The sequence below is a fragment of the Mytilus edulis genome, chromosome 13 (assembly GCF_963676685.1).
Source record: "Mytilus edulis chromosome 13, xbMytEdul2.2, whole genome shotgun sequence".
NCBI classification, from domain to species: Eukaryota; Metazoa; Mollusca; class Bivalvia; order Mytilida; family Mytilidae; genus Mytilus; species Mytilus edulis.
In genome coordinates this window covers 50,290,282-50,317,188 of record NC_092356.1, presented here as the reverse complement: position 1 = coordinate 50,317,188, position 26,907 = coordinate 50,290,282, and the positions used below count along the sequence as shown (strand labels likewise).

General features: G+C 31.4%; 1 protein-coding gene across 50 annotated transcripts in view; it reads left to right on the top strand.

Moving 5' to 3' along the window:
• The window catches only part of LOC139499880 (activated Cdc42 kinase-like), a 111,109-nt gene that overhangs the window by 64,676 nt on the left and 19,526 nt on the right, over positions 1-26,907 (top strand). For 26 of the 50 annotated variants that reach the window (XM_071288508.1, XM_071288488.1, XM_071288482.1 and 23 more), the window contains 10 exons: positions 10,881-11,123; positions 18,268-18,474; positions 19,621-19,773; positions 20,515-20,706; positions 21,886-21,983; positions 22,803-22,929; positions 23,302-23,451; positions 25,061-25,167; positions 25,818-25,957; positions 26,730-26,777. In XM_071288508.1, coding sequence (XP_071144609.1) covers positions 10,902-11,123; positions 18,268-18,474; positions 19,621-19,773; positions 20,515-20,706; positions 21,886-21,983; positions 22,803-22,929; positions 23,302-23,451; positions 25,061-25,167; positions 25,818-25,957; positions 26,730-26,777 — 1,444 coding nt within the window. In that variant the 5' untranslated portion in view covers positions 10,881-10,901. Of the gene's footprint in view, positions 1-10,880; positions 11,124-14,393; positions 14,551-16,776; positions 16,988-18,267; positions 18,475-19,620; positions 19,774-20,514; positions 20,707-21,885; positions 21,984-22,802; positions 22,930-23,301; positions 23,452-25,060; positions 25,168-25,817; positions 25,958-26,729; positions 26,778-26,907 lie in introns of those variants that run through there. The other 24 variants (XM_071288500.1, XM_071288497.1, XM_071288491.1 and 21 more) reach the window with 5 other exon arrangements.

Below are 26,907 nucleotides of genomic sequence, written 5' to 3'. Positions count from 1 at the left end.
AATATTGATTCAGACTAGTGAAAATTTTCAAAATTTAATATAGTCATATAAGGACAAATTTTGATATTTAGTTTCTGGACTAGAAGATGAAAAAGTTTTCTGTGCAGACTGTCAAAGAATAGGTATGGATTGCTACAAAATGTTAATAAGAGCAAATCAGAGATACTCAATGAAGAATTCAAGTGATTATTTACAAAGGAAAACACAAATAAACCCTACAATGGAACATCTCATTTCAGGGCCTTTTATAGCTGACTATCTGGTATGGGCTTTGTACACGGTTGAAGGCTGTATGATATGGTGACCTATAGTTGTTAATTTCTGTGTCAATTTTGTCTCTTATTTGAGTTGTCTTGTTGGCAATCATACCACATCTTCTTTTTTACACCTACAAGTGAACATCTCATATTTGCATATCATAAGGCATATATTGGATTTAAATTTTAAAGATTTGAAGCATATCTATTAGTACAATGTAGTTGCCTTTTCTTTTTAGTTATTCTTTTTAGTAGGATCAATTTAACATGAAAGCAAACATGAAGTCAGGGTTTTGATGCATGAAGAAATTATAACATTTTTAAAATACAAAAAAGAATATATACATTGAGAAAGAAAGGATGATGAATTTAATGGTTTGTTTGAAGATCACAAGAAATTATTTTTAGTAGAAATTGACTTAAAAGAAATAACTTCAACAATTTTTAATTGTTTGGTTGTTGACTTCCTTAGTAATTATGCAAATTGTGCAACATGTGTAACGTCTACAGCATGTTACATCATGGTGCACCAAGAAAATACCTACATTTATATCTCTACCATTGAAAAAGTATGACAGAAGCTTATGTCTGATAGGACTATTAAAAGTCAGCTTTGAAGAAGGACTAGAAATTCAACAATGTGAAGAAAGCAAACTTTTGCCTATTTTGTGTGTGGTATTTTTTTAGTCAGAGGTTGTCTTTTAGTTTTCCTATATGAATTATTTTACATTTGCCATTTTCAGTGCCTTTTTATAGTTACTATGCAGTATGATTTTGTTTATTGTTGAAGGCCGTATGATAACCTGTACTTGTTAATTTCTATGTCATTTGGTCTCTTGTGGAGAGTTGTCTTATTTGCTGACATACCACATCATCTTATTTTTATATTAGCAAAACAAAGGCTTTAATTTCACAGTGGCTTCAATTCATTACATAGAGTTCTTAGGAAGAACCAATTAGTCAAGATTATAACAGTTTATTATACTTGTGAAGTATTATAATAACTAAACTGAGGCCATGTAACTACTTACAAAGATTATATAAACCTGATTAAATGTGTTGTTTACATGTAGTCGGTCTTTGAACTATCAAAAGGTGAAAATGGTTAAGTTCAAATACTTTTATCATGTTTACTGAAAAGTTTGCTTCAAAAGTAAAGTATTCTATAATGAACAAGTGATGAGTATGTAATTATATGTTGAGTTATCTCTGAAATGTACTTTAATTGGTTTATTCATGGAATGTGTTAGTTTGTGACCTTCTGGTGCTTTTACTGGTATTCCCCAATCCAATTACTTTTACATGTCTCTGCCTTTGGTAGGTTTGCTGTACATGTTGTTTGCTTGCCTTCAGTTAGATAGGTTGTTTATTTACATGTAGGTTGGATCTTTGGCTGGGTCAATCCAACAACTTTAAATTAGTATTTTTGCCAAGGTCAAGCTGAATTCAGAAGTAAGGGAGGGCATTAGTTGGATTGGAGTCTGAGTAAGGTGACAATTGTACTTCTGCATGCATTACTTTGTTACTGCCATTGACTGTATTGAATCTTTAAATCAGCAAAGATTGGTTGGTTTAGTATAAAACAGGCATTTTTGTCTTCTGGCTTCTTTCAAAAGTACAACATGCAGCATTTGATGATTAACCCTTCATACATAATCAAAGGAAAAGATATACATATAAAAAAGTCTGCTTAATCTGACAGGGTTATTTTTAGAAAGTTTCTTAAATCAATACAAACCAACTGTTGAAAATCTTCAATATTTATGGATTTTCATATCAATTTTAATCAGTAAAATTCCTCACATTCCATCTCCTCTATTATAAAATATCAATACATGTAGAATAAAACACAGCTGATTGAAAGAACTTAATTGAGCAAATCTGGATAGCTTTTATCGCTTCATTATTTACCGCCTTTCAAAACACTATTGATTTATGACAAAGAGTCATATGCATCTGCCAAATGCACATGTGCACTTATTATATCAATGGGGAAAAATAACATATATCCATATTTGGTTTGTCTGGAGATTAAGAAAGAACGGCTATAAATAGCCAGCTTTGAAAAATTTTGACGATTACAGAATATTGTCTTTGACAATTATATAAATTTTGCAGAATATATTATGACCTTCAGCTGTATCATGAATTGGGAGTATTCTTTTAGAGATTCAAATACTTGAACATCCATGGTTGCAGTCATACCCAAGGTATATCTGACATGTGGCAATGTCCAGTAATAAATGATTAGGTCCAGTCAAATGTCGCAATTTAATGGACCAAATGACCAGCGTAGATGTAAGAATTTTGTAATACTTGTAATGTAAAATACAGCTAAAAAAAGACTGGGCCAAAAGACCTGTGACTGCATGAGGTCCAAATACTGTCTGAACCTAAATTGTGGTTGCATACATAACAAGAATTCAGTTTAATATAACATTATAGACTAAGGTATGCAGCCAAGTTAACTATATAGGAAAATAAGTTGTTAATCCTTGATTTTTTTTCCTCAAACTTGAATTTCTAACCCCTCCTTGATTTCGTTGATAAGTTCCACCTTCAAAATTGAGAAATACCTATGTTATTTATCCAGATATTTTCAGCTGTTTGTTTTCATGTGGATGTTAATTATAGTGCAATATAGAATTTGCAAAGATTGTCCAGCTCAGAGTCCAAAAAAGTGGGAGTTTTGACCTTACACACATTACTTATGGAGGGGAGGGGTTAACATAAAACAGTGAAAAATGTCTAAAGTTCATCGTAACTTTCTTTACAAGAAATATTGAATCTCACCATGACTTGACAAACCGATCTAGTACATGATCTGTTAGATTGTTTATGGGAAGTGTCATTTCTTATACTTAATCATTGACTTGAATTAGTCTTATTTAAATATTTATACTTGATTTATGTACTATACATCGTTTTTTAATCAGCATGTATATTACAAACAAATTCTTTGTAAAGAGGCTTGTTTGCTTTTTGATCGTCTTCTATGAAGTGCATTAAATGATTGTAAGGTGTATGTATGTCTTGCAGGTTTCATCTTACCTTAACCTCATTTTCAAGCTTCATTGATTTCATTTTTATGCTTCATTGATCAATTTTAAATTTTCATGGTTAAGTCCATTTCTCAGATACTGTAAGCAATAGGTCAATGGAATTTGGTTTGAATGATAGTAAGGACTGTGCATGATTTCTGGCAAGTTTTATCCTAGGATTGTCAGTTAAATATTTCCTACTAAAGGTCGATTCTCACCTCTGCACTCCTGCTTCCTCTACCAATAAAAACTAACTGACAAGAAATATTGAAATAGTTTTGAAAGTGACATTAAACACCAATCAGTCAATCACTCATCTGACCTTCACCTCATTTTAATGATTTATTGGCAAAGATGCAAACAACATTAACTAGCAAAATAGTTTATATCATTTATTAGGATACTTAATTTTAAAGACTCAACATGCTCAATGTAAATTCAAACATGATTAGATTTAGCAAAGCAGGGGGAAACATTTCTGACAACACGTGCACTCTTAGTTTTTTTTCCCCAGTAAATGTTTGAGTTTGTTTTATTTATTAGAGTAACTGCAGGTGTGGTGTAAAATTTTAATGTAAATATAGATTCTAATCTTGTGTCTTTTTATAAATACTGACTTAATTTCATGTTTATGTTTTAAAAGTCGGAGAGCATGAAACTGACACATGAAACATTACACCCTTAATAGCTGTAATGAAACAAACCAAGGCCAATGCAATGTGATAAGAGAAAAAGTCTTTCTGAGAGAAAAAAAACAATCTTAGGATGAACAAATATTGATTATTATTGGATTAAGAGCACTACACCCCCTCCTTCAGGCTCACAGGGAAATGATTTCCTGACAAATAGGATTAATTTACTTAACAGTTCAATCATTTTATATTGACGTTTGCTCTTCCATTCAGATTTGTTAAAAGTTCAGATTATTGTGTTCCACATGGAATAGAGAAGATGTGGTACTGTATGATTGCCAATGAGACAACTCTCCACCAAAGACCAAATGATGTAGAAGTTAGCAAAGTATAGGTCACTGTAGTCCAATTAAGTGAAAATTTATTACTGTTTTCACAAGTTCTCTAGTTTTTAACACTTCTACATATTTCCCTTGGTGTCCCACAGTCGGTACAAACAGACTACTGTTGATTATTTTACTTCATAATTTTCTTAAGATAATTTGCCTTACAAAGTAAGAATCATAAAAACATATTTGTGTCTGTTTATTAGTGTAAATTGAGTGTGAAATGTATGTCTATCAATGTCTAATCTATCAACCATGGAAAAATATCAAACATTTGGTATTCAGCTCAGATCTCCAGGTTTATAACCAATTTAACCTTTTAAAAGCATATATAATCCTGTATGCAATAAGTTTTCTTCTCAAGGTTATGTTATGCCATAAATCTTATGATAATTTCATATATAACTTGTGTGTAGGAGGTCAGTAGATCATGTTGAGGGAACCAACAGGGTAAAACAGTAATGCGGGACCAGTTAACTAACCTGTTAACAGGATACAATCAGCTTCTTTGTGTGTAATGCAACATTACATAATTCTTTCATACATAAGTTACATGATCATTTGCATATTCTTGAAGTTTGTTGATCATCTTTGGGGGACCAATAGGGTAAACACGTTGATGAGGGAGTAACTTATTTTGGCCCAAATCAGCTTCTTCAGTTTTGTTAAAAAAAAATATAAGGATTTCCATTAAAAAAATCTTAAAAATTGAAGAATTTCTCATTAAACTTTAATATTTTACAGGCCAGTATAAACTGCAGTGTATTGAATGATCAGAGAGGCATCTTATACAAGAGTTCTTTTAATAAGATCCTGTTATTTAGATTTGAAGTGTTTTGAGTTTTGATTTTTAAAAAGGTATTAGTTTTTTTGCCATTTTATATCATGTATATTTACAAGTCTGTACTGTATTCCCTTGGCCTGGTAGACTAGTATTTAAACAACACATAAATGTCAACATTTATTCAGGAGATAAATGGTTTATGACATGAAAATTACATTTAATTGGTAAATATTGTTGAGTTATCAGTTACAGTAGCCTATAGTATGGACAACACAACTTTAGACTTGATTTAATACATTGGGACCTCATCTTGACTGTGCGTAACAAAATTTTCATTGATAGAAACCTCAGCCCCACAAATAAGATATAAGGACATGAAATTTTCTCTCTATTAAATGCCTGGTTCCTCATGGTTTACTGTGGTCTTTTTTGAAGATGACCTCTTTGGTTTGTTTTATTTCATTATATGGTTATAATTATACAGGTATGGCATTTGCACCTGGAATTGTGAAAAGCACTACAAACTAGGAGTGTTTAGTTTGCATAAGAAGAGAGTCATTTATCTTTGGAAACACGTATGGACTGTAACCTTCTTTTAACTTATAAGACAATATTTTAATGAAAGATAATCTTCATCCTTTTTAGGTCTTCCTACTCCAAGCTTTTTTTTTTCAACTCGCTAATATTTTATTGGAGTTTTAGGGAATCAAATAAAGTATATAAATTTGTTACAGTACCAATTTTTATGCTCAAGATGTCAATATCTATTAATAATATGATGTTCTCAGACAAACTCTGTCTGAACAACAGCAGTTCTTTTTTTTTTTTAACAAATACTATGTTTTCACCTGCTGTGTCAAAACAAAGTCTTCTTTATACTTCTTAGATATATAATTAAAGTTGCACATGAATAGAAATAAAGTGCAAACAGACAAATGTGTTTTTTGTGAATTTTAATTTGGTGATTTGCATACTGTTAAATAGTTTTCTTATACCACTTTTCAAAGCAGAGGTACCCAAGAGCACAAGTTGATAAAATATACTTCTACACTACAATTAATATACAGCCTTCAGTTATGGAAAAAAAACTCAACTGTCTAAAAACCCATTCTGAACTATCCTTTGTCAAATACATGTATGTTGTAAGATATGTAGACTTGCTACATGTCCCTTCCTAATTATTATTATTTTTTCAATTTTGCCCCTTTAATAATTTTACTGCTATAACTAGGAGATTACAATTATACTGACATCTGCAGGAGGAAGGCTTTCTCCAAGGGCAATCAGTAGGCTGGCACTTATCAGTAAACATATAAATTAGTAAGAGAGAAATATTAGAAAGGGAATTGTAGCAAGTCTATAAGATATGTAGTTAGACAGTAATGTCCCTTTGGAAATGGAAAATCTAACTGGGTTCAGATATCAATATGTGTGAAATATTAAGCTGAAATCAATTAAAGATTAGATTTTACTGAAGTTTTGATACTTAAAAAGTTGAAGTGAGGAAGTAGGATAACATTGTCAAGTGCCAAGATTTCGTTCACAATCGTTAAAATCACTAGGACAATTACAATTCATTGATATTCAATACATGATATACATATATATTAAATATGAAATGTTTTAGATTTGACTGGTTATATCTATTATATCAGTAAAAAAGATTGTTATCACATATGTAATACATTTTTCCATTGATAATTTCTTTTGTGTACTATATAACCTGTCTCTTTTGTTTTCACTGAAAATAAATCAACTATGAATAAAATCATTGAAAGTTTAATAAGTATGATTGATTAAGTCATGTTTGAAAATGGTTTTTAAGGAGCGAGATATTTGCTGAATTGGAACCCCTTTGATTATTGATTTGAAAGATCATCTTCAATAAATTTCTGTCCAATTTCAAGTGTGACATGAAGGTTTTGAAAGTGTCTTTCTAGGTGTTTAATGTAGGAATAAACTGAAATAAAAAGGAAAAATGGAGAATTTCTCTGAATTTCGTAGCATTTAGGCTACCAAATGTATGTCTAGGAGTCCTACAGTGTTTTTGTTGTTAGGTGCATGCACCAGATATAGAATGGTTAGCTTTTGCAAATACACATTTACAGATGGAATATGTAATCAAAATGAAATGTTGGCATGAAAAATTAGCTGAATCATAAACTTAACAGATTGAACACCCATCGTTCTTATAGGGGAAAGTTACTAACTACACAGAGAAAAACTTAGGAAACAAAAAGGCAAGTAGCAAAAAAAATCCTGGCATAAAGCAGATGGTATAAATTATCAACACATGTAGAGTAACCTCCCCTTAGGAATTTACTAAATATTAATTAGAAGAACAGAGTAAAAGTGTATGCATGATGATTGATGTTCTTTGTTGATGTAAGAACGAGCCAATTCCTTAAGGTTTATGTACCCTTCTGTAGCCATTTTTTTACGAACTTTTCAAACTTCAATTGTATCAAAACTACAGATATTATGAATAATAGAGGATTTTCTATGATGTGCTAGAGTATATTTTTTACAAAAAGTTCTAAGTAACCTGTAAATTCCAAAACACCTCGTGCTGAGTCACTAAAGTCGAGCGCACCCTAAAAGGTGTACTTGATTTTGGCCATATTTATACTTGTCCTAACCAATAACTACATTTATAAACTTGTTTTAAGGAAATCAATGCTAGCACTGCATAGAATAATCCTATATCTATCAGTCATCAAATTGCCAAATATGAGAGTACAAGGATAAAGGCTGTGGATTTTCTATAAAAATCTTGATTTATTTGCCACAAAGTCCTCTTTTTCTATCAAATGCAATGAAACAGTAAAAAATAATGCTTTGCATCAAGTTTCCCCTTGGAAAATGTACTAAATGTCCTATCTCTATTATTTATTATATCTTTAGTTTTGATACAATTGAGGTTTGAAAAATTCGTACAAAAATGGCTACAGAAGGGTACATAAACCTTAATTTGTAGTAGCTTATTAATTATCTATAATACATAAGAAGTGATTTTTATGTCAGACTTGTATTTTACAGTGAATTTCTCAAATTCTAAATGCTTAAAATTTTGGCTTTGAAATTTTATTTTGCTTATAGTTATAAGCTCGCTTGTCATGTTTTGGAATTTTGGTCAGATTTTCGGAATCCTCTGGTTTTATCCATTTGAATGCCTTAACAAGTTTTGCCCGGTGACCCCCATTTTTCTTTTTATAATTCCTTAACATGTAGAATGATAGGCTGTCTGTTAAAGTCTTATAAAATTTTAAGTATTTTTTAATAGTTTTTGAGGACTTAAACTTGTCAATGTTAATTAATAAAGCTATGAAACGTCAAGAGAGAACATTTTCCCGCCAACATTTCAATGGCTAATATCTCGAAAACAAGCACGATGACCTATATATTTTTTTGCTCTTTTGATTCCTTTATTACTCCCCTATCAATAATTTGTAGTGTTTTGAAAAGTTAATTATTTTGAAACTGAGAAGCCAACTCCCATTGGGTGTAGACATATCCTTTACCTTTTACTGATTTTTAGGTCAGACTTGTACGTCTTCACCAAGTTGCAAGATGCTAAAATGAAGTCTGTTACCATAGTGGATAAATGATTACCAAGCCATTAATAGGGTGTTTAATGCCTCACCTTGGTAGAGGTGAGACACTCTCTGTACATAGAGAAGCTTTGCATTAACTGAGGAGATATTGCAAGGCTGAATTTACAACTGTAGCCAAAATACTTTTTTATTGGAATTCAAAATTCAGGGGGACCAAAGGTGACTGCAGTCATTCCTTCCTTCTATTACGGCCACTCCATTGTCTCTTCATTCCTGTCTACCAACTTTCAAACCTTCAAATTTGATTGAATATTGACTTTTCTTTTGGTGAATTGATAAGAAATGGTTTAATGATCATGAAAAATGAAAACAATAGAGTGCACCTTAAGATTGTGATGATCATAACAATGACTGTTCTCAAAAACAGTAGTAAAAAGAAATTATTTTATTTCTGGCATGAATAGATTTTTTTTTTGGCATACTAGATCAGTTTGAGAGTTCCAAAGTTTATAATGAGAGGAAGTAGTGTGTCAAACAGTATTTGGGGAGATACTTCTAGGCATTAGATGTTTCCTATCAATATAAACATAAGAGATAAGAAATCTCTTTGACTATTTGCATCACCTGTTTTTATCAGAAATAGAAATGCTCAACAGGTGGATTGGCAGTTTAACCTTCTGATAACATAGCATTCATTGGGGATTAACTATCTGATTAAAATCAGATATATAGAATAACAGAATTGGCAAAAGGGAACCAGGGATACAGCCTGTTAATTCAGGCTTTTTCATGTAAATGGGATTGCATAATTAAACATTATTCTAATGGAGTAAATTGACTGGATTGTTGTGACCTTGACCTCAAGAGGTTAAGGGAGACATCCTAGTGACTGGATTGTTTTGAACTTGACCTTGAGAGGTTAAGGGTGACACCCTAGTAAGGGAAGAGTAGTGGCAAGATTATTGGTTATAGTAACAACTGTTCTTGTTTGTTATCATTTTGGTCCATCCTTCTTTCTCATGTAGACCGAAGTCTTGATACAAATAGATCCATATCTTGAGGGAAAAATAATCTTCCAGATAGAATTCAGACAATGCAGTGTCTAAAATGCATATTTGCTATCTTTTGTGTGCATGGGTCCATAAACCGTCATTTTACAATTGTGACATATGACCTCCTCTGAAAGCCAATGACCAAATGGTAGATTGGGATATAGTTCATAGAAGTAATGCCTGTCATTCATTCAGTTTTGGTTTTATTAATCACCTTATTTTATTTTTCCAATGCAAAATTTTCTGGTAATATAACTGCCTATCCCATATAGTATTAAAAAAGCGGAAGGGCCCTCTGAATTACCATATTATAATGCTTCCAAGAGATGTTGGCAAATCACTCTTTTAAGTGGCATCGTGGGTCTGGATTTGTCTGAAAATTATTTTCAGTTTTATAATTTCAAGAAAATGTCAAATATTATATTTACTGAGAGCCAATAAACTTCATGTAATGATGACTACACACATATGTTAATTGCAGAACTTCTGTCAGAAGGATGTCGGTACTGTAATCTGTAAAAAACACGGAATAGCTTTGTAGATAGGATCAGCAAGAAATTGAAATGTTGCCATGAAGTTTAATCTAATATTAGCATTGGGTGTAAAACTGTTTTCAAATATTTTTCTTGTCAAAATAACAATCACTTAATTCAAAGAAAAGTTATCAAAGTTTCAAAAATCTGATAGTAAAAGACCAACCCATAATTTAAGTGTTTTAGTTGGATAAGAAGGTTTGTGATGTGTTTAAACAATTTTCAACTTTTTCATTCAGCAGTTTACAATCCTAAGCTGACTTGGTTTTACACCATATGAGTTCCTGTACACATATACACCTTCTTTCTTACATAATCTTTTGTCCAAAAAAACTAATAGGATTATTGACTTATTGGTGGATGCTTAAAATACACCAAGCAGCAAATATTCCAATGAGAATGGATAACTTTCCTCCTAAATAATTGAAAACATTGAAAGAAAAAGAAAAGATACAATGAGAAAAAAGAAATATACAGCACATAACATTTTTAAAATAAAAGAAACATCGGAAGAAGCTACGATCGGATGATGAAATACTGAGACGGTTCAATCTCTTCCCCTTTCACTATTAAGTTTTTCTGATTATGAATTTTTGCTCAGGATTTCAAATAAAGTTTACAAATAAATATCTCTTTTTCAGGTCAGGTGATACCCTATCACCATGACGACAGAGAAGAGCCTCCTTGAGTTTATGGAGGAGGCGGAGTTGGACCACTACTACCAAGCTCTGAAGGACCAACTGAAGATAAATGCCATCCACCAATTAAAGTATGTTGAGGAAGAAGACCTTAATGACATAGGCATGACAAAGCCGGAGATGAGACGGCTCAAGAAAATGTACAAGAAAGAATTTCCTGCTGGTGCTCTGGGAAAGTTAAAAAAGGTGAGCAGGAATATGAAAAAAAGATTCTGTAGAGGAGATTTGTTAGACTAAATTGTTTAGAGGCAGATCCAGCCATTTTCTAACCCAGGACAAAGGGGTGTTCCTACTATATATCCCCATATAAATGCATTGATCGTCCAAAAAAAGGGGGGTTCCAACCCCTGCAACCCCCCCACACACATGCACACACACTTTGATCTGCCAGTGTTGTTAATATGACTATTTTGGATTCATTTATCTTTGTGGATACTAAATTACTTATTTTAGTGGATTGAGGAAAACATACCCTGTTGTGGATACATGCATATGATTTTCGTTGTTTTGTAAAAGTGTGCATACAACCTTAAAGAATAATTGTTATTTATTATTGAACATTCAAGTTTGTCTCACCTGTACCAACGATATTCACAAACATTGGTATCCAAAAATAATAATGAGTCCACAGTAGCTGGTTTCTTTGTGAGAAAGGGATGTCTTATATATATATATGAAAACAAAAAAAAATAGTGAAATAGAATTACTTGTCCAATGACCTCAACATTTTACTCTTTATAGCCCGTCCCTTATAGCCTGATAATTTGTGAGGTCATTCTATATTGGTGTATTTGTAGATTAAGTTTTCAAGTACTGCACATGGATTTCAAATCAAATTACACCTAACCTCAAGTTTTACCAAATGTTTAACTATTATCACACTACATAAACAATAAATTGGCCAGGTGTCCTCTTTTTTATTTTATAATTACATATTTTGTGTTTTTAACATCTTGAAACATTATCATATTTATGGATGATGATGATGAATGTTGCTATATGAATATAAGAAGATGCATGGTATGACAGCAACCCAGCTGTTTAAAAAATCAAACATGTAGGGGTCAAGCACTTAATCGCCTAAAAGTCTTGAAAATGAATTTAACATAAAGACCAGCAGTTGTTATGTTCCTGATGTGAGACTGACACTTTAATATGTGGCAGGGTTAAACTAGTTTTTTGTATCACTCAACCCTCCCCATGACAAGGTGCGTTTGACTCTGATCTTTTTGATGGTTCTCTATAGATACTTTGACTTTCTTCTCCCTTAATAGTGTTCACCTCAATAGTATAATGGAAAGATGTACAATTATAGCATAGCTGTTAGTCTCCTAGAAACTTATTATGAGAGTGGGTCAGAGGGGTCCTGATCTGGAAATGTTTTTAAAATATGAAATCCCGAGGTCCCAAATTAAAAATAAATTAAATCCTGACATCCATAAATTCGAAAAAAGAAATTCCGGATCCAGAAATGGTCAATCCCAAAATCCCAAGCTTTAAAAACACCTGATCCCAATGTCCCAAAATAGGACCTGCCCCACTCTATTATTATATATAAACAAAAAGCTCATGAGCTAAAAAAAAAAGCACATGACATCTTCACAATAAGTGAAACTGCATGTTAATGAATCATAAGATAAACGAGTATCATATTCTAGCCATTATGTTAATTGATAATACCATTAGGGTATAATTAGATCTGATTGCTGTAAAGTGGACATAGTGGTTAATCAAATTTCATCAGACATGTAGATATAATTTATATATTCTATGAACTTTAATGTCTTTTGTCTGAAATGCTAGACATTACAAAACCAGCATGTTTTTTTCTACCAAAAGTGGGAAAATAATCATGATCAACATCTAATAATTTGTAGAAGCATTAGTCTTTTTAATGGTTGTTCCTTTCATGTCCAACTCTGAACTGGATTGAAATAGACATCTTTGTCCATCAATCTTTATGGGTAGTTGTTTCATTTGGTAATTCTTATTCTATATTTATCATAACTGAATCCCATCCATATTAAATTTGATATCCATTTATGCTTTTGTTGGAAATAATTAATCTTCAAAGAGTTCTTGCTACTTGCTTTGATTTGTGTCTTGTCATTAACATCAAAAGTCTATGTAAAAACTGCCATTGAATCACATGGTTCATTACAAGTGATAATTCAGATAGTAGTGAAAGAAAGAACGAGTATTGGCTTATTTCCTAGCAGTTTTCTTGTCACTATTGCTATGAAAACAAAGACAAAGTCATAACATGATAACAGTTACATGTATTAGTTTTCGCTTCAGAATTGCTTGCTTGCTTGAGAGATATAAGTTTATAACATTTGATACCTGGAAACTGAGATTTTCAAGTTGGAACCCTTTGCATATACAAATGTATAAGATTGAATGCAAGATTTGACACTTTTCCACCCTTCAAGGCGACAATGCTGAGGACTCTAGACATGGCACTCTTTGACCCTGGAGCAACATAAAATATATGGTATGACAAAATTTGGTTTGTCATACCCCCTGGATTGACTTAAAGAATGTGCACTGGAAAAGAAACTTTAAAAATAAAACTTCAACACCATTAAAATTATTTGAAAAGTTTTTACAGTTGTTTGAAAACATAGAAATATTTTCTTTTCAGTAGGTATTTCATCATGAAGATCAAAGGGAATTGGAGCAATACTTCATTTAAAATTCTACCTTACACTTGAAACCAATCAATTATATTCACAAATAATAACATACACTTTTTCTTACCTAGTTTGGTAATTATATGTTCTATGGATTAAAAAATAATTAAATTAACGTAATTTAAGTCAAAATTTAAAAACATGATGTGTTAAAAAATTGGAAAATTATGGTCTCAGACTTTTTTGTCAATTAAAATTAAAGAGTAATTTTTGAAAATCAATTAGTTTTGGGTATTCATTTCCGTTAACACTTTCTTTTAAATTCGTTCAAATAGATTTTGACCTTGTCTTATTGTTTAGGGGTAATCTCAAAAGTTTTCGTCATGACAAAAATAAAAAGTTTTTATCATGTCATTGTATTCAAACATTCAAAAATAGCAAAACAAAATTTAATCAAATCTGATATAATTTGTACTATTTTAAAACATTTAAAAAAAAATAGAGTTGCAACTCGACTTGTCATTCTAGAATTTTTGCAAGCTGATGCACAATGCACGAGGCATGCAGAGTACTTGATTAAATGCATAAAACCTGATAAAACTGATAGTCTGCAGATCGTAAGAAGTTACTTGTTGAATATGACTCACGATCCAAATCAATAAACTGATATTTCAGATCTATTTATATTGTGAGAAAATTAAAGATGACCTTTCACATGTACCTTCATTTAGGACAGTGTCTGACCACATACTAACCACATACTACATGTATACTACTATCACTATAATTCTCCACATTTTGTGGTCGTACATTTACGTTTTTTAATACACCTTGTCAAGGGAAATGATGTCACACCTTGTATGAAGTATTTGTTATGGGAGAATGAAGTCATCGCATTATCATAAAATTAACAACAGCGTGTCAATCCTTTTGGAACAGTTATGAGTAAAAGTAGTGAGAACAAGAAAATGAAATTTTTGGTAAGGAATTATTTTATGATTTTTAGACTATTGATATTCTTGTTAAAATTGATTGTAAAGGGAAAGTAGAATTTGGCTTAGTTATTACGGCCTTCTGTTCAACAATATTTCAATTTTTAAGATAAACATCTGTCCTTGAAGGTATATATTGATGTAAAAATGAATTTTAATAAATCTTCATATTTTCATTGTTGTAATAACAGAACTAGATAAGAGAGCTTGGACTTAGATTTAGCATTTTGATTTAGTGAGGGTCAAAATTTAGGTCATACATATGTTTCTGTAGATGACAGGAAAGGTCTTTGGAGGACAAACGATAACAATGGAAACTAGAAAACGCCAATTAACTTCAGGGATTTGTTTAGCATCAAATAAGTCCTCTTTCCAACCTTCCAGATGGTTGGGATTAAACTATCATAATGGACCCGTCTTCAAATCTCTCAATTATACTTAATCTTTATTCCACCACCATTTTGGAAGCAAATCTTCTTTCCACCATAATTTTGGTAGCAAATCTTCTTTCCACCACCATTTTAGTAGATGCATGCATCACAGACAGGATGACTCTTGAAAAGATTCTGTAATCTTTTTACACATCTATACCCCCTTAGTATCTTCAAAAATCTTTTTGATGAAAGTCTATAAATTATATTTCGAACCTGTTACCTTGTACAAAGCTGTATCCCTTGGTCTTGATAATATCAAAATGGCATTAAAAAATAATACCCTGGGACCTGTCTGGGTTGTTGTAATGTTCAAGGCTTACAATTATAATGAATGCTTCCTTTTCAATCAGTGTCATAGTTTTCTGTTTTACAGAGTTGTACATATAATGTCTGTCTTTTCTAGACTTTATGAGTGTTTTATGCTGTCTCTCCTCTTTGTCTTTGACAGCAACTCTTATACTGAAGGGGCCTTCATGGACAAATTGTCTGAGTAGTAAGTCTGCAGTGATATCTGGCTTAACAACTCTATAAGTTGTGAGTTGGAACCCTGCTGTTGTGAATGAATGATTTATTAATAACAGATTTAGTTTCTTGATCCTACAAAGTTCAGAGATACATTATAAGTTCAAGGTCAAGTTTAAGGTCAATCTGAGGTAATCAAAGTAAAAGTTGACTATTACTGTAAACCTGAAGTAGCTTCAAGAGTAGAAAAATAATACAACTGTAAATCTTTATGAATATGTAAAACTTTGATCCTTCCTTAATTAACTACAACAAATAAATTTGAAAATCACAATATAAAATCAGGACGAAGTGGAATAAAAAGGACTAGACCCGTGATAAATTCACTGCGAAAATGATTTGGTTTACAGTATTAGTTCTAACGGAACTGAAATACAGGTCATCTTCTTTTAACATTATTATATAGAAGATACTTGCAACTACCATTTTGTTCAAGTGTCTGAGGTTAAGGTGCATGCCATTACCTTGTCCTAAAGACACCAATTAGGAAACTTAAAAACATGGCTAAAAGTCAAGGTCATTGATGTGATGGATATAGTAAGTACTTGTTACACAAGTTATAAGTAGATAATTGGCTCTTGTATTATATATTATAGTAGTAAAACGTCTACCAGTAATTAGATTAGGATGATTCTTATTATTTACTTGAATTAGAAGGGAAGTGTGAAATTCATCATTAACATAGATGATCAAGGTTGGTTTTAGATCTATATAAAATAGAGGACGTTTTTAAAAAGGGGTTCCAAATATATGTCCCAACTCAAAAGTATTAATCCTTTAAAAAAAGGGGGGGTAGGAGCATATAAGTGGTGCACCCTGGTTTTGGGGGAGTTCACATTGCTCAAATTTTAATTTTATGAGGACTTTTTTTCTGTACCTTTTGCTTTTGGTAATGTCTGTCTTGAGACTCTCTTAGAATTCTGCATTTTTTTTTTTATTGTTTTCTGCATACCATCTTAATGTTTTAAACAATTGCTCCAACCCTTCGAAAGGAGAAAATAAGCTTGAAACTATTTGTAAGCTCAGTGTTTACATGTTACACATACAAAGGACACAAAGCCATCCTTCAGGACAATTTAAACAACTGAGGCTTGATAAAGAATTAGAAGTATTTTACAAATGCAGTATACAGTTAACATAATAGACATCAAACTGTTTTAATATACCTTAAATATATACCAAATAAATTTTAAATGTCTGCACAAAAATCTCTTAAATTAAATATCATGATGGAAATTAAGCCTTGTGATTTCTCTTTAATTATACTTTTTTGATGATTCATGTGTAGATTAAATTTAAAACTTGTTGAGATATATACACATATCCTCTAGGGAATGTCTTGAAAAGATAAGATACCCCATAGAACAGATGTATTTTTGTGTGATTTTATGAATAAGTTAAGGAATTATTATTCTTGAGGATTTTACACAATGAAGAAGCATTTCCAGTCACTTAAGAATCGTATCCCTGTATGTATATATATTTTTTGTTCTTCATTAAGTTGTATTTGACAGGATGTTAAATTTCCTGCTTTGTTTAATAATGTATTTAACAAGGTATAAATTTGTTATATTTAGGAAATAATTGTAAATTTTTTGTCATTTCGTCATTTAAAAAAAAACATAATATTACATATAATACATACTTTTGAAATGTTTTATTTTTTTTCGAAAACAGAAATGTTTAAAGATGAAAAGCATCTTGTGGATGAATTATGGAGACCTAAGGAATTGGGTGATAAATTCTGTGTTTGTGGGTCACAATGAAAAAAATGTTCAACCAATTTTATGTTCATTTTGGATCTTCTTCTATTAAATCTTCATTGCTTTCTGTTTCAAGCTGGACATGCATAAGATATTACTTATTCGTATACTTTATTTGAAGAAATGAAAACAAAATATTCCACTCTCATTGTTTGTTTTCAGTTTTCTAGCTTGAGGGCAAACAGTTGATCAACAATCGGCAGATGTTCAAATTTTATTTGTTTTGTGCAATGCACTACAAGTTATTTCTATAGTATTTTATTTCATGCCATGTGGTACAGATCTGCAGTTAATTGTAACTTAATTCATTTCAACCTTCCATAACACATCTAGATGAATTTTGATGCAAGTTTAGGAAAGCTAATTTTTTGTTTTTCATCATGTTGGTGACTTTTTTTATTCCAATTTAGAGGTCATAATACAAAGTATTTTTCTTGCCAGCCTGTGCCTAGAAAAGAAATGTCTCACTACCTACATTTTAAAAATACTGTATGATCAATAATAATAAATAAGTATGCAGATATATTAGATTATAGATTGTTGACTGTTATCATTCTTTGGCCTTGTTATACTTGGGTATAAATATTTATCTCAGTAAATAGAGAGAATGACAGAAAAATGAATAGTAGCAGTATAGATTTGGAATGTTTCTGCAATGACAAGACTGACTTATTTGAATGTTTAATGTATATTAACATATATATCTAGCACTTCTAGTTTTGTTTAGATGTTAAAATTCTCACAATAAAACTTGCATTTGTCTTTTTTCACACTAGATTTATTGAAAAGCTACAAAAAAATATAGGTAGGATTGGTTTCATAAATTGGCAGATAATGAAATGTATAGTGTCTTTAAAGAATACAGCAACCTGTATTCTTTGACATTACAAGTGACTTGGGACCCATGGCTATACAGAAAAAAAATATTGCCTAGCATACAAACTCCATGGTGACAATGTTTTATAAATATTTTATTTATTTTTCAGGCAATTTTAACTCGATCAGGTGGAGACATTGGACGATCACTGAGTCCTTCACCTCCAGAACAAAGATCTCCACGACCATCATCCTACATCAGACCTCCTTGTAAACAAATCATACCCGCCAATTCAATCCAGATCAATAAAACTCTTGGAGAAGGGGAGTTTGGTATTGTACAGCAAGGGTTATGGACTACAGAGACAGGAGAAAAAGTAAGAAGCATTGGCAACTGGGGAGATATTATTAAAAAGAATACATGATGAACGGAGAAGAGTTATGTAGAAAATAAATCAAAACATTAAAAACATTCACAAAAATTACACATAAAAACTTTAGGTACTAAGAACATTCTACCAAATATTCTATAAAAGATCAGTCTTTCTATTTAAAATACATGAATGTATGAACTACCATTGAATCATCATGATCGCATGTTATATGTGATAAGGTATATAAACTTACTAACAAAGACACCCTTTGTATAATGATGATGCTAAATTCTCAATGGTAGATAAAAACTCATTTTACAGATGAATAGTAGACATGAAATAGTTATTTCCTACTTGAAAAAGAACTGTAACAAGTTTGTATTAGAAAATATAGATGAAGTGTATGGATTTGTGTGGAATGAGTAAATATTTAATGCCATTGGTGCTGGGACCACACATCTACCATCAGAGAATAATGAATGATTCAATATGTTATCTCATGTTTCCTCATCTCAACTGTAAATGTCACCTGATCATTTAATTATTTTATATAAGGCTATGCATATCATATTTATTGTTTATTGATTTAAAATGCTTTAAAATGAATGAAAAGCTGTGTAGTGATGGACACTGCCCCTGTCTCAATCGTGTCCAACCTCAATGTGGTCTCATATGCTCACCTTCAGTGATTCAATAGTTGTTTTGAACTTGAAAGATAAGAATTTGTATTTGCTGTCATAGGAAGCATGACTGTAGCACCCCCCCCCCCCCCCTTTTAGGTCAGTCAGGGCCCCCTTATGAAAAGTTCTGGAATTGCCACTGGCTGCTTCTTTGTGAAGGGAGTGGCATTAGAGCAAAGACTAATAACTCTGAATAATAATATTGGTCCAGGTAGAATAAAGGGACTTTTTGGGTACTGTTACCGGATGAACTAGCAACATTTACAAACATTACACTATGATGTGATAACACAATTAAAGCAACGAAATAAAAACACACTAGAATACGAGTTGATGACATCAGTACAATAAAAAAAGAAAAGAAACTTACAATTAAAAGCCTCTGTAGCTTTTGAAGAAAAAATGAAAAATGTACACGAGGAGAACTTTTAAAATGCAGTCCTTTTATTAAAACTTTTATATATTTCAGGTCCAAGTTGCAATAAAATGCCTTACAAAAGAAAAGATGCACACAGGAACGACAGAATTTTTAAAGGAGGCTAATATTATGCAGAATGTTGACCATGAAAATATTGTTAGAATGTATGGTGTTGTGTTAGATAAAGACGATTCCTTAATGTTGGTAGGTACAAAGATATGTGCTTATACCCAGTTTAAAGCTTGAGGATAGCTTAAGTATTGAATGGATCTACCCTGACTTCCATCTTATGATTAAACCAAGGTTGGAAAGTTTACCATTATAGCATTGGTATAGAATAATTTTGTCCACCTTGGCTTCTGACCACTTGTTAAACCTATGGTGTTGTGCAGAATGTTAATGTTGCAGTCATAATCAGTTTGTTTAGGAGTATTGGATCCATGTAATATGTCAGGAGATTACTATTCTCTCTGAGAATGATGAATTATGACAGAAATACATAAGATAAACATACATACCAAAATTTAAGAAGAAAAAAAATACACACAAAATAAAAAATTGAAGATGTGGTATGATTGCCAATGAGACAACTCTTCACCAGAGACCAAATTATATAAGATAGTACCTTTTATTCAAATGTTTTAAGCTAGATATTTCTATTTGTTGCCCACAGCAATAGAAATCAGTAACAATGCACTTGAGCCACAAACTGTTAAAGTATTGCTGAAAAACATATACCACCATCTTTTGCAGATAATAATGTTACTTTGATATTGTATGAAAGTATCTTAAATAGTAGGAAGAAACAATAATCACGTTCCAGTAAAGTGTTGGCTAGTAATGATTTCTATAAATTAAAATAAACATAGAACTTAAGCACATCATGAACAAGAATGAAATCTTCAAATGACTAGAAATTTAAGTTTTATATTTAATATCCTACAGGTCACAGAACTAGCTCCAATGCGATCATTATTAGAGTGCCTAAAAGAACAATCATTACGAACTGACTTTCCTTTACCAAGACTTTGTGATTTTGCTCAAGAAATTTGTGATGGAATGAGTTATTTAGAAAGTAAACGTTTAATTCATAGGGATTTAGCTGCAAGAAATATATTGGTGTTTAGTAAATCTAAGGTAAGATAACTCTCTTAATTTTCCAAGATTAAGTTCTTGATTTTATATTCAAAAATTTATTTACTTATTGCCACTAGGAAGAGAAATGTGATGAGGTTATTTTGACATGTTTATATTAAACATCAGGTTTGCATCATCAAGAATGTCAATACAATCCATTTATTAGAATTCTATACTTCTAATAAGTACTGCCTGAATTTTGGAAAATTGATATTTTGGTATTCATGGAATATATTGAAAAGTACTCTTATATACAATGATATAAATGCAAAAAGTACCGTTTAACAGGAAGGATTATGAAACCCTTGTACAGTTCAACACAGTTATACATTAATTTACTAACATATCTGATATATAAAAGCAGTTCATTTTGGTATTTCTACAAACACACCTTTCAACTCACCGGTATCATTTTTAAACGCAGAAATCATACAACAAATTATAAAAGACGCTATTTTACAAAACATGTAATACTTAAAAGTAAAGATTGTTGGTAACCACTCAGGTTTTGGCAGTGGTAGCCCACAGATTCAATTTTGTAGCCAATAATATATATAATAATTCTAAAGAAAAGCAGAAACTTTAGGAGCCCACACCAAATTTTAGGGGCCATTGGTGAGTGGGCTCCTGCTAATTTCAAACCCTGTATTATTTATGCCCCTTTTAGCACTTTTTGCTCTTTCATGACGGCAAGTTTTAAATAATTGAAAAAACTAGAGTATCATGAGAGAACCACCAATTTTTCTGCAGGAAAACTTGCAATCCTCATCAATTTAGATCGGAGAAAAAAGATACATAATCTAAGACAATAATTTAATTTTGGATGTAACGCGTCTTCTGATTGGCTGACGTTATTTTGTTATGAGCCCATAGACATAATTTAGTCATGTGACCGTGACATCATCAACGTTTTTTCATGGGTTTCTACGGTTTAAAATGGAATTTAGAATTAAATTATAAGAAATGACTGTAATATTTTTTCTGTCTATTTGAAATAACATAAAAAATGTGGTGCACACGTTATTCAGTGTGCACCACATTTTTAATGTTATTTCTTCATAGACAGAAAAAATATTACAGTCATTCCTTAAATGTTGTTAAATTCATATGCAGAATTATTCAATCAGATGAACTTGTCATCAATGTACTTTATGACATTTATATTTCTATTTCTTTCAGGTAAAAATAAGTGACTTTGGATTATCTCGAGCCTTAGGTATCGGTAAAGATTACTATCAGAGTAATTTTAGTCTAAACCTAAAATTGCCTATAGCTTGGTAAGTTACATATATATTTATAGTCATTGGTATAAGGGAGATAATCTTAATTTTCTTTTGTTTTATAAGCATAGAATAAATATCTCACAACATTAAGAAATGTAATATGATGGTCAATATAAAAATAAGGAGATATATAAGAGAAAAATGCTGTAGAAGGCTTATAGATCATTAAAGCTTTCAACAATGAGCAAAAACCTTACAGCATAGTATAAAGCTATAAGTGCTTCGAAATGCCAAATGTAAAGCAAATCAAATGAGAAAACTAAATGGCTTCATTTATGAGCAATACAAAAAACAATTAAGAAAATGAGAGATACAGCAACAAACTTTAAAGCCAAAGATTACAATAGACATATCACAAAGGGTAAATTGAAATTCTTTGGTGTCATCATGTTTTTAGATTTTGTTGAGGCATGTAAAAATAGAATACAATAAAATGGAATCTGTGATTACATCTACCATTCTTTAGTCAGTTAATTTCTTTCTAACTTCGAATATAAAATTGTCATAATGGTAATATTTACAAAATCCTTGAAAAAAAACCATTTTATATGTTATATCAATGTGTACCAGATTTCCTTAAAATACCCCAATAAATATATCTTACAATACCAACATAATGTATGAACAAATTTTGATGACTGTTGACTACTTTAAACTAACCATTTATATTTGTGTTTTTTCTTTTTGCCAAAGTCATGAAAAATTTTGTTTGTTTACAATATATTACCAAACAGAAATTGAGTTTTGATAGTTGTTTAGTTAAGATGTTCAAAGAAATATTTCAACATAAAAAATAACTGATTTCTTTTTCAGGTGTGCACCAGAGTGTATAAATTATTTAAAATTCACCTCAGCCAGTGATATTTGGGCATTTGGTGTAACGTTATGGGAAATATTTACATACGGGTTCCAGCCATGGGCAGGATTAACTGGTCAACAAGTAAGTTCTGCTATACATTTTAATGAAACAAATATTATAATTGATAATTAGAACCAAAGTAAACAATTTTCAACTGTACTTGATGAATACATTTCATACTGTTGCTCTATGGTGGCTAAAATACCCTAGAATACTGAATAAAACTATGCTGGCAGCTGATTTGCTTTCTCACAGAAAGCACCAATCAAAATCTAGTATTCATGGCCCATTTTTACTATATGAAGAAAGTTGGCCCTAGGAAATGAGAGAGACAGAGTGGGACTGAATTATTTGGGTTATGTGTTGTATTACATGTTACTATTACACCTCAACAAAAATGATAAAATTTACACATTTCTATGTAGTTTATTTATTTTCTTGTTTCTATGATAGATATTAGAATCAATAGATGCACCAAACTGCCAAAGACTAGAGCGACCAGATTTATGTCCTAAAGAATACTACCAGATAATGACCAAATGTTGGGAACATGATCCAGAAAGACGTCCATTGTTCAGTGAATTATTTGTAATGTTACCTCAGGTAGGTAGAGCTAGAACCAAACAAAAAAAGTATGTTTACTATACCCCTACCTACTCTTATTTGTATTAACTACCCTAAAGTTTTTTATGCCCCACCTACGATAGTATAGGGGCATTATGATTTCTGGTCTGTATGTCCGTTCGTTTGTTCCATCTGTCTGTCCCGCTTCAGGTTAAAGTTTTTTGGTCAATGTAGTTTTTTATGAAGTTGAAGTCCGATCAACTTAACACTCAGTACACATGTTCCCTATGATATGATCTTTCTAATTTTAATGCCAAATTAGAGTTTTTACCTCAATTTCACAGTCCACTGAACATAGAAAATGATAGCACGATTGAGGCATCCTTGTACTGGGGACACATTCTTGTATTTACCTTTTTTGATTAACAATTGTTGAAGTCACAATGTTGCTCCAATAGACTTAAAAAAATTATTAAAAATTATTAAAAATTCAAAAAATTCCCTACCTACCTGCCTACCCTATTTTTTTCTGCATGTAACAGTAAACACAATTACTTTTTTGTTTGGCCTAATGTTGGCTCCTGTTATTCCACTATATACTAATTTATGTTCCTCAATCCTTTGTTTCCTATTAAATATTTCATACCATATTGCAAGGATAGAAATAAGATGTAGTATGTTGGCCAATAAGACAACTCTTCTCAAGAGAACAATTGATGTAGAAGTTAGCAACTATAGGCCATTGGACGGATTTTAACAAATAAAAATAAAACACATACAGCATAGCAAGCTATAAAGGCCTTGAAATGGCTAATGTAAAACTCAAACGAGTAAGCTAATGGCCAACTTACTGATTTATGTACAAAACAATAAACGAAAAACAAATGATACACACAGCAACAAATGACAAACACTGCTTGACAGGCTCCCAACCTGGGACAGGCACATACATAATGTGGTGGGGTTAAACATGTTTGCAGGTGCTCAACCCTCCCCCAGATTTTGACGGTAGTGTAACTGCACAACATAAAGACTATAAAAATCTGTGAAAAAGGATTTAACTTATCAGCTGAATATAAAGCACAACAACACTATTAGAGCTAATTTCCTAATGGTTGTAGAGTAAGACTTTGTTGGCTTACTTGCTTTGTTTTTATAAACTTTAGATGAAGCATTGTAATTAAGATTGAAATCTGCAAGCAATATAAATAGGCATAGTTAAACCTGTATATACATGTATTATATTTAAATTTGATAGAACGTTATCCCAATTACAATTGTACAATATACAAACAAAGCAAGCAAGCAAGCTTACCAAAGTCTTATTCTACATGCATAAGGAAATTAGCTGTAAAAGACACAAAGTACAGATCTTCCAGATATGTCCAGGGAAAAATTGTTGAGATTACTTTATTATATTTGTGGGTACCAATTTTTTGTGGATTGATGGAAACTTGCATATTCATGGATATTTGATTTCGTGGTTTTGACAAAGTCTGCATACTGTTCTGAAGACAATTTGTATTTTGTTGAACATTTAAATTCATGGTCCCCCTGTACCCATGAAATCCACGAAAAAATTGGTATCCAAAAAATAATAATGAATCCACAGCATTGAAAATTTTATGAGTTCTGGATTATATTACAGATGAGACCTACCCAAGTTAAAGCTATGAAAGATTTCCCAGAAGTGGTTGTACCTAAAGACTTCCTGTATTATAAATCATATGATGTCATATATGTATTAGATAAAAAGTAAGTTGGAGTATAAAGAATTTTAGAAATTTCACATGCATAGATTATAAAAAGTATGTTATTCTTACAGATATGAATCTGATTTTTGGTTTATTAGAATATGTTCTGTTCAGGTTAAAATTTGAAGCTTATTTTGTTTACAAGTTTAAAATAATGAATTACAGACCCATTTGCCATTTCATTCATGTGACAAAGTTTGCATGTAGGCTGAGGGGAGTGCATACACAATCATCCAGTTTAGTACTTTTTAACAGAGAAAAAATGGATGTAGTTACAAAAAAAATGAATATCTTCAAGAGACAATGTCTTATGTAAACATGTTTTCCCCTGAATGACCCTTGTTAACTGGGACAGTTCATTCAAGAAAAATGAATTTAGAAGCTTGTTTATACAAATGGTACAGAAACATTTTGTAATAAAAAAAAGTACAAATATGTTACACAGCAACATAAGATAATGACAAGCCCCCTAACTAGGGACAAACACATACATAATGTGGTGGAGTTAAACATGCTTGCAGGCACTCAAATTTAAATGGAGAAATTGATGGTGATATGTTACCTGTCACAGTATAGAATATTTTCCATAGACAGTTTTGTGGAGGGGTTTTAGGGAATAACATTTAATTACTTGAAGATATATGTTTTCAGCCCTGAAGATTGTCCGAAGTCAGGATTCTGGAAGGGTGTTCTTGGGAATGGTAAATGTGGATATTTTGATCCAGCTAATGTTATGCCAATAATTGAACACAAGAATAGTCCTAGTGTGTCTAAAAGTATCAGTAGAAAAGGTGAGTTGTACAGGGGTCAGGAGGTTACTGCATTACTATAGTAACATGGCATTGATGTTGTCATCAGGGGGTAACATTTGACCTTTGATTTTCAATGTTTACAGTAGTCATTGATACAAGGAATGTTGGTTTTTTTTTATGAATTTATGAATTTGGTTACATTGGAATTTAAAATTACAGCTGGTTCTACAAATTTTCAATATGAAGTAAAAAAACAAGTGAAAAAGATATTCATTTTTTGCCTTTAAAATATTTTATATCAATTGATAAAAGTATTTTTTAAATTACATGGTTCCATCATAACCCAGAAATAGACATTTTTGCATGTGTGTTTGGAAATGTATTTTCATTGATTTATAATTTTGAACTAGAGATATTGTTATGTGTATTAGTTTAATGGATTAGATCAACTAGGTATGAACCAGGACTTTTACTTATAGACTGGACTCGAACAAGAAGAAACAAATTTTAGAACTGACCAAGATATAAGTCAGAATTATGAAAAAAGTAGGGATAAAACTTCACTAGAAATAGGTGATTCAGCTATAACTTTTACTTATATAAACATCTGGATACTTCATATGCCCCAGTTGGACTATAAATTTTCGTCTTGGTCATAGAACTACAGCATGTAGTTTACAGAGTTTAATAGAATTATGTTGTATAATAATACAGAGTTTTCGCCGAGATTATTCTTATATGTTGTAAATTAAACCATTAATTATTATGTGTGGGTAGTTAGTATAATTGACATGTATAAACTTTTTGTTAGAATCAAAACGGGAAAATGGTGATGCAAAAATAAAACTATCACGTAAAGGTAAGCCTCTATGTCTAACAAATCTTTACTTTCTCGCTTGTCTACGACCTTGTCATTGACCTTGTCATCGACCTTGTCAGCTTTTTATGTAACTACTAAATGCAATTCAAAATCACTTCGGAAAATATTG